At 42.3% G+C, this 9,243-nt stretch overlaps 1 protein-coding gene across 1 annotated transcript; it reads left to right on the forward strand.

Annotated features, from left to right (window-relative positions):
* The first annotated feature begins 271 nt into the window (after window positions 1–271).
* On the forward strand, window positions 272–6,619 carry LOC103128937 (procathepsin L-like). Its single transcript, XM_007539863.3, has 8 exons — window positions 272–425; window positions 1,644–1,779; window positions 2,075–2,197; window positions 2,287–2,436; window positions 2,957–3,181; window positions 3,895–4,060; window positions 5,379–5,484; window positions 6,235–6,619. Exons 2-8 carry the CDS (start codon window positions 1,654–1,656, stop codon window positions 6,332–6,334), a joined length of 996 nt encoding a protein of 331 aa, XP_007539925.1. The 5' UTR covers window positions 272–425; window positions 1,644–1,653; the 3' UTR covers window positions 6,335–6,619.
* Window positions 6,620–9,243: the final 2,624 nt, after the last annotated feature.

Genomic DNA, 9,243 nt, shown 5'->3' on the forward strand with positions numbered 1-9,243 from the left:
GAAAAACCACAGGGGGTGAGCTGGCGTGGATAGAATCTTTTTTTTTTTTTTGAGACCAACAGCTTAGTGCACTGATTAGGAGTTGGTTTTAGCCCTCAGTGAGGAGCTCCATCTTGCAGAGCCCTGCAGTGGCCCCTTGCTCTCCTGCCCTCCGATGTTGTGAGACAGCCACCAGTCTGGAGGACTAGCCCGGACAGAGCTGGGTCACGAGCGGGGCGTGCGGGTGCCCGGCGGCCCCGCCCACAGGCCACCGCAGCCAATGGAAGAGCGATCCGGGGTGGGGGCGGAGTTGGCCGGACTGGATTCCCGCGGCCTTAAAGGCTGAGTCAGGGGCAGTACTGCCAGACTTCGAGTCCGGCCAGCGGGTTCTTTTTGTTTGTCCTGAGCTGCTTGAATCTAGTGAGTGCGCCTGCGCAGCAGTGCAGGTAAGCTTTGGGATCCGGGGTCGAGGCCTCGGGAACAGGCGCTGTGGGTGAGAGAGAGAAACCATTATTAGGGATCCCGGACGACCAGAGCGTCTGTCTGTCCATCCAGGGCTGGTGAGACCGGGCTCAGTGTTGCTTGCAGTCCTGAAAGTGGGGGAGAGGGAAGGGAGGATCGGGAGAGCCGGGGAGCCTCAGCCCGAGGCCGTGCAGGAGCCAAAGAGCCCCCGGGGCGTCCGAAAGTGGTGGCCGGCCGCTCCTGCAAGGTACAAGTCGAGCTACGGAGGCGGCGGCCCCTCGCGCCACGGTAAACAACAGCTGGAAGCCTGGGGCGTGTGCCCCGAGCGGGAAGGGGCGGCCACTTCAGGGGCCAGGCCTAGCCTCCCGGCAGCCTTGGATCTTTGCCGCGGATGAGCTTGGCCAGGTCCGGGGCAGGACCTGGGGGGCTTTGCACTTGGCTGTGTCACGTGACCGCTTCCCTTGTTTGGGGGGAAACACACACACACACACCCCGACCCCAGCCACGAATGGTGCACTGGCAAGCACTCACTCACCCTCTCTTGGGAAGGCCTTTCAGAAAGGTTTCAATTCAGAAAGCAGAAGGACAGAGGCACATCTCACCTACCTGTACAATCCTAGAGAAGATGGGCTGCTGTGGCCGCCAAACTTTGGCGGAATCCCTTTACGTCTGGAGTCATCTCAGGGCCTTTGGTAAATAATCTGAACGAGTAGTAGCCTAGCTGTTGCCTTAAGAGACTGACCTGTGAGAGCCTCTCAGGCCTGAATTGCTGCACTCTTACAGTGAAGTCTGTTTCCATTCCTTTATCACTTTATCAGTGTTTTTCATTTAGTAGGTCCGAGTCAAATACTCTTTCCCAACCACCTCTCTAGCCGTCTCCTATAGACCTGTTGTAAATATTTGGAAAGATGATTTAAATATTGGTGGTCGTTTTGTTTTTTTGTTTTTAAGATTTTTTATTTATTTATTAATGAGAAAGATAGAAGGAGAGAGAGAAAGAACCAGACAGCACTCTGTTCCGTGTGCTGCTGGGGCTTGAACTCAGGCCTTCACGCTTGAGAGTCAAGCGCTTTATCCACTGCGCCACTTCCGGACCTCTGTCAGTTTTTTTTTGTTTATTTTAACTACACCAACTGTCAGCCACTATGTCTCAGGGCAAAGTTGGATAAATGTTTTAAATACAACTTGTTTTCTCTTCCTAGGTTTTTGAACATGAATCCTTCACTCCTCCTGACTGTTCTTTTCTTGGGAATAGTCTCCGCTACTCTAAAATACGACCAGAGGTTAGATGCACAATGGAACGAATGGAGGTCAAAACACAGGAGACTATATGGCAAGGTTGGTAACGTTAAAACTGTCTAGAAGGAAACCCATAGAGAATGGTGGTTGCTTTGGGGAGTTTATAGCAGAGAGTAACTTATTGAGAATGGCCTTTAGACCAAGACAATGACTTCATGGCACCGATTACTGAACACAGTTATGAGGATATAGCTAGCTGTTGGTGCCAGAAAGAACAGCCCCCAGGAGTACAGAACCTTACCTGGTTGCTGTTTCTTTTACTTTACACAAATCTACGTGGTGAAGTTGAGTTGGTTCTAGATAGAAATAAAAATGAAAGTTTCTATGTCTGTAGAATGAAGAAGGATGGAGAAGAACAGTGTGGGAGAAGAATGTGAGAAGGATTGAAATGCACAATTTGGAATACAGCCAAGGGAAACATGGCTTCACAATGGCAATGAATGCCTTTGGTGACATGGTGAGTGTGTGGGTTGTTTAATTCTCTATGCATCCTTGATTTTAGCAAATCAACCCCTTGCTTTTTCAAAACTTTACCTTTCCTTACAGACCAGTGAAGAATTCAGACAAGTGATGAATGGCTTTCAAAAGCATAAACACAAGAAGCGTGGGAAGGTGTTCCGTGCACCTCTCTTGCTTAATATCCCCAAGTCTGTGGATTGGAGAGAAAAAGGCTATGTAACTCCTGTGAAGAATCAGGTATAACTGTTGAGAATTGGATTTTTAAGATATTTTTATTTATTAATGAGAGAGATAGGAGGAAAGAGCAGCACATCACTCTGGTACATGTGCTGCAGGGGACCGAACTCAGGACCTCTTACTTTAGAGAGAGTACAATGCTTTATCCACTGGGCCACCTCCCGGACCACCAGATTCAGATCTTTTATCTCCAATTGGCAAGCCAGAGAGTTTTCTTCTTTTTTTTTTTTTTTTAACATTTTTTATTATTATCTGTATTAGATAGGGACAGTCAGAAATTGAGGTGGAGAGGGGAGAGACACCTGCAACACTGCTTCACCACTTGCAAAGATTTCCTCCTGCAGGTGAGGACCAGGGGGCTGAAACCCGGCTCCTCGGGCATTGTAACTGTACGCTCGACTAGGTGCACCACCTACCTTCATAGACTAGAGTAACACGTGATTCACTTTTTGAAGATATATAAAGTATTGCCATATATATTTTGTCTTATAATTAATGCCTCTTTCTCCTTTGTTTTCAGGGACAGTGTGGTTCTTGTTGGGCTTTCAGTGCCACTGGCTCCCTTGAAGGACAGATGTTCAAAAAAACTGGCAAACTTGTTTCACTGAGTGAACAGAATCTGGTAGATTGTTCTCATGCTCAAGGCAATCAGGGCTGCAGTGGTGGCCTGATGGATTACGCTTTCCAGTATGTTAAGGAGAATAAAGGTCTGGATTCTGAGGAATCCTATCCATATCTTGCAAAGGTAAATTGAGCTGCTTGGCTTTTGCTTCTACTCTTATTATTATTTTTTTTTCTGCTTCAACTTTTATACCATTCTCTGATTATATGGTTAACAAGTATGTGCTATGTCTCTGTAATCTGGAAGATGTGTGTGTGTGTATACATGTATATGCATGCACACGCACACCATTTGGGGGGCCTAGTTGTGGTACACTTGGTTGAGCACACTCATTAAAGTGCACAAGGATCCCAGTGAAGCCCCCAGTTCCACCTGCAGGGAAGAAACTTCACAAACAGTGCTGCAGGTGTCTCTCTGTCTCACTCTATCTCTGCCCCTCTCTGCTTCCCCCTTCTCAATTTCTCTTTTTTTTTTTTTTTTTTTTTTCACCAGAGCACTGCTTAGCCCTGGCTTATGGTGGTGCAGGGGATTGGACCTGGGACTTTGGAGCCTCAGGCATGAGAGTCTGTTTGCATAACCATTATGCTATCTACCCCTGCCCCGATTTCTCTGTTACTATCACAAATAAATACCACATACCATTCTGCATATAATGCAGAGTCCTCTATGGTGAAAAGACAAGTCAAACCTAAGGAGTCTCACTGAAGAAACTCTTATTATAATAGGTTGCTTTCTTAAAATGTTGATTTGGAAATCATAAGTTGCAAGTATTAAGTCATGTGCTAGAATTCAAGTTGCCAAGAGCATAACTGTTAATAATCTGATACCTTTAAAAGGATTGTGATACCTGTAAATATAAGCCCGAGTTTTCTGCTGCTAATGACACTGGCTTCATGGATATCCCTCCCGATGAGAAGGCTCTTCTGAAGGCAGTGGTAACTGTTGGGCCCATCTCTGTTGCTATTGATGCAGGCCATGAATCCTTCATGTTCTATAGAGACGGTAGGTATTTGTTATCCTTTTTAACTTTTTTTTTTTTTTTTAATTTTTTAACCAGAGCACTGTTCAGCTCTAGCTTATGGTGGTGTGGGGGATTGAACCTGGGACTTTGGAGCCTCCAGCATGAGAGTCCATTTGCATAACCATTATGCTATCTGCCTTCTGCCCTATTTATCCAAAGTAAAAGACTCTGGGGTGGGTGGTGGGGAGAATATGGATCCAAGAAGGATGACAGAGGGCCTAGTGGGGGTTATATTGTTATATGGAAAATATTGTATTTACTGTTGAGTGTAAAACATTAATTCCCCAATAAAGAAATTTAAAAAAAAAAGAGATTCAGGCTGGCAGAATTGGACAAGACCATTATAATTGACTGTTTGGTATGGAGTCCTGCTTCCCTAGAATTATGAATGTGTGCATTTAGCTTAAGATGGTTTTGCTTGACACTAAGCATTTTTTTCTCACATTGGTGAACTCCATCGTTATTTAACTAGCTATTTATAGGCAACATAACTTATGTAACTATTCATTTACTTGGACCGGTTTTCCTAATTTTTTCCCCTCTATTAGAGCTGTAAATTGACTTATAACTTAGTTTTGTGCTGTGTCCTTGATGGGATTCAGTTTTAAGAGTGCAAAGAGGTGTGATAATTATTAATGATTTTTTACTTATTTTTAAACAGAGCTCTGGCTTATGGTGGTGCAGGGGATTGAACCTAGGACTCTTGAGCCTCAGGCATGAGAGTCTCTTTGCATAACCATTATGCTATCTACCCCTCCCATTCATCTGTTTTCTTACATTGTACAGATGAATGAAATCATCCACTTTTTATATTTCTGTCTCTGACTTACTTAATCCCTATGCTGCTTTCACTTTGTAACAAATAGCAAAATTTTATCATTTTTTTCTTAAGCTAAAGAAATGTGTATGTATCACTGTGTAGTTATCAAGGACCAGATGAAGAATAAAGGGCCTTATACATGAAAAATAAAGTATGAACCTTAAGTTTTATTTGAAATTTGTTTATGGCATTTCACTGACTTTGAGGATACCTTTTTTGAACAGAGAAATTTAGAGGGGGAGGTAGAGAGGGAGAGAGACATCTGTAGCACTGCTTCATAGCTTATGAAGCTTTTCCCTTGCAGGTGGGGTCCAGGGGCTTGAACCTGGGTCCTTGTGCATGGTAATACTTGCATTTAACCAAACCAGGTGCACCACCACCCAAGGCCCCAACCCCCCTATTAATTGTGGTTGACTAAGGTAAGTTTCTATCATGTCAACTAGAATACTTCGCCTTAGCTATAAATTGTACTCTTCCAGGCATTTACTTTGAACCAAAATGCAGCAGTGAATCCCTTGATCATGGTGTCCTATTGGTTGGCTTCGGCTCTGAAGGAGATGATGACTTTTGGCTTGTCAAGAACAGGTATAAAACAAGTGCTCTATTTATACTTTCAAAAAGAATGCTTTTCTTTTAATTAATAAATCAGTATTTGGGGGAGTCGGGCGGTAGCATAGCAGGTTAAGCACACACGGCGTGAAGCGCAAGGACCGGTGTAAGGATCCCAGTTCCAGCCCCTGGCTCCTCACCTGCAGGGGAGTTGCTTCACAGGCGGTGAAGCAGGTCTGCAGGTGTCTTATCTTTCTCTCCCTCTCTCTGTCTTCCCCTCCTCTCTCCATTTCTCTCTGTCCTATCTAACAATGACATCAATAACAATAATAAAAAAACAAGGGCAACAAAAGGGAAAATATAAAAATAAATTAATCAGTATTTGGCTTCAAGTCCACAAAAACTAATTTTTCAAATCACAGTAATCACTCTCCTGATTAGAGTGAAAACAGAAATACTAACATTTGGTGATAAGATTTTATAATGAGTTTGTTGTATTTGTAATATTGTATTTCTAATTTCAGAAATATAGCTGGTCCCTGGAAGTTTTGATAAAGGATTCTACACCTCTAAATTTGAGAGATTTTTTTTTTTCCTACTTTCAGTTTTCCTATGTAATACAATGGGAAGAAACATCAGCTTCTGTAGACTCAGCCTCAGAGAATGCAAGAGTTTGGCATCACAGTACTTGGAATAATATCAGATAGATGCTAAGTTAATGCTATAGCTTACCTGTGATTCTAAGTGAAGCTGATGTGTATTATTGACTCGCTGTTCTTCTTTCAGTTGGGGTCCAGAGTGGGGCTCAAGTGGCTACATCAAAATAGCCAGAAACAAGAAGAACCACTGTGGGATTGCTACTGCAGGAAGTTACCCCATTGTGTGAGCTGATGGACAGTGATAATTTGAGTACTGCATACATGGAGGAATTTTGTCTTAAAACTGACTGAACCCTTGTTGTATAAGATAAAACACTTGAATCATTCAGGATCCAAGTTGTAATTTAAATTCTATGACATTTTTATAAGGGTAAAATGTTACCACTACTTTAATTACTGTTATAAATAGCTTTAAAATATTGAAGACCCATTGCTAAGACTTTGAAATTTTCATTTTTTAAATGATGTATAAAACTTTACCTTTTAAAATAAAGTTTTAATTCAAGAGTGTAGAGATAGAACTTCTTTCTAATTAGCTTTGTGTAAGAGGGAAATATGATTGAGGTGCAGTTGCATGTGCCAATCAGTGGTGAACTAAAAGATGCCTCTGATGGCATTCTGGATGTTCGAGTTATAAATAAAAAAGATTTTACCTTCAGTTTCTCCATTGGCTGTGTTGACGCACCTTTAAGTCTAGCAAGTTTTGACAAATAATCTGGTTGGGCAAAAATTAGGGCTAGGATATGACTCACCTAATAGAATGCACCCTTGCATGCTTTATCACATGTGAACACCGCTGTTTAAATCCTGGCAACCAAATGAGAGCGCCACGCAAACAAGAAATTTAGCGGCGTAGTGCTGTATGGTCTCTTCCTCACCATCTATTCCTTCCAGCTCACCCTCTATATAAAAAGGGAGTCGGGTGGTAGCGCAGTGGGTTAAGTGCAGGTGGTGCAAAGTGCAAGGACCAGCTCAAGGATCCTGGTTCGAGCCCCCAGCTCCCCACCTGCAGGGGAGTCACTTTACAGGCGGTGAAGCAAGTCTGCAGGTGTGTCTATCTTTCTCTCCCCCTCTCTGTCTTCCCCTCCTCTCTCCATTTACCTCTGTCCTATCTAACAATGACATAAAAACAACAATAATAACTACAACAACAATAAAAAGGGCAACAAAAGGGAAAATAAATATAAAAAATAAATAGAATCCTCTGGGAGCAAAGCCCAAGCAAGCCCTTGAAACTACAAAATAAATTGCCTTAAAGAAAAAAATTGCTTTTTTTTTACAGGAGTGGACAGATTCTTAAATTTTAAATACTAGAAAATGAAACCCTTTAACTCAAGATATTGTAACCTAGTATAATACAATTGTGAATTGTGCGATAAAAGCCTCAGCACAAAAACAAGGTCTGAACACTGATTACTGGGACATTTCCGTGAATTGCATGTGAATCTGTGTCTTTGTACCAGATAACTGTGAGTTTTTTTTTTTTGACAAGTCTCTGGCATTCCTAGGTAAAGTTTCACTTGTCACCTAATGCAGCAAGCACAATGTAAATGATGGCTGTGATTAACAAATGCCAAGTGCTTGGTAATGTGTTTAAGACACATAAGACAAAGCTATGGTATGAAAATGGGCCTCTGGCCTCAAGATGGATGAGCAGGCACAAGGCCAAATTTAGCCTTAACTACCTCATCTCCAGATTTAAATTTGGCTTGGGAGAGGACAAACTGTTTTGTATGAAAGTATGGTTACTCGGCAAACAAAATATATTTGCGTATTTTAAGACTGGAGAGAAATATGCCAAACTTCTCAATTTATAAGTGAGTGGTTTTTTTTTTAACCTGTTCTGTAGAACATTTTCATTAGAGAAAAGAAAAAGGGGGTTGGGTGGTGGCACACCTGGTTGAGCACACGTATTACAGTGCAGCAAGGACCGGGTTCGAGCCCCCGGCCCCCACCTGCAGGGGGAAAGCTTCGCAAGTGGTGAAGCAGGTCTGCAGGTGTCTCTGTCTCTCTCCCTACCACTCTCCTTCCCTTTCAATTTCTGGCTGTCACTATCCAAATAAATAAATAAAGATAAAAAATTTAAAAGGAAAAGAAAAAAAGTAGGGCTGGGGAAACAGCATAATGGTTATGCAGAGACTCCTGAGGCTCCAAGGTCTTAGGTTCAATCCTCAGTACTAAGCAGAGCTGAGCAGTGCTCTGGTCTTTCTCCCCTCTGTATTTCTCAATAAAATAAAATAGTAATTAAAAACAACTGAAATTAAAAAAAAAAAACCCACACTCTGCAGGTGACAAGTATTTTTGAATTTAAAAAACAAAAAGGGAGTCAGGTGGTAGTGCAGCGGGTTAAGCGCAAGTGGCACAAAGCATAAGGATCCTGGTTCAAGCCCCTGTATCCCCACCTGCAGGGGAGTTGCTTCACAGGTGGTGAAGCAGGTCTGCAGGTGTCTTATCTTTCTCTCCCCCTTACTGTCTAGATAAATTTAAAAAGAAAATATGTGGTCCAGGAGGTGGCACAGTGGATAGGGCACTGGACTCTCAAGTTCAGTCCCTAGCAGCACATGTACCAGACTGATGTCTGGTTCCTTCTCCTATCTTTTCTTCTCATGAATAAATAAAATCTTAAAAACAAAAAAAAGATGTGGTCCGGAGATGGCACAGTGATAAAAGCTTTGGACTCTCAAGCATGAATTCCTGAGTTCAATCCCCGGCAGCAGATGTGCCAGAGTGATGTCTGGTTCTTTCTCCTATCTTTCTCATAAATAAAATCTTAAAAAAAAAAAAAAAAAAAAAGGAAAGAAAGAAAGAAAAAGAAAACTCATGTCCCCAGTCAAGTATTTAGCCATAATATGCTATGAGAAGAATGAAAGGGTGAGAGTAGATAGCTTAATGGTTATGCAAAGAGACTAATGCCTAAGGCTCCAAAGTTCCAAGTTCAGTCCCCGATACCACCATAAAGAAAAAAAGTAAAAAGAAAAAAAAAGAAAGAATGACAGGAGACAAATGGAACCTTAAATAAAACATTAAATAGCCTTTGTTCACGGCTATGTGTGAGAAATACAAACTACCACATTCAGTCTGAGTAATCTCGAGAAAGGATTCCTTCAGCTTGTGGCAACAGTAAGCTTATTCAAAG

The sequence above is a fragment of the Erinaceus europaeus genome, chromosome 10, assembly GCF_950295315.1.
Source record: "Erinaceus europaeus chromosome 10, mEriEur2.1, whole genome shotgun sequence".
Classification (NCBI taxonomy): domain Eukaryota; kingdom Metazoa; phylum Chordata; class Mammalia; order Eulipotyphla; family Erinaceidae; genus Erinaceus; species Erinaceus europaeus.

Bases quoted from the DNA above. Each gene is read 5' to 3' on its own strand.
- LOC103128937 (XM_007539863.3), top strand. From the start codon at position 1,654: ATGAATCCTTCACTCCTCCTGACTGTTCTTTTCTTGGGAATAGTCTCC. The intron at 1,780-2,074 runs GTTGGTAACGTT...CTATGTCTGTAG, and splicing joins ACAGGAGACTATATGGCAAG to AATGAAGAAGGATGGAGAAG. The intron at 2,437-2,956 runs GTATAACTGTTG...CTTTGTTTTCAG, and splicing joins TAACTCCTGTGAAGAATCAG to GGACAGTGTGGTTCTTGTTG.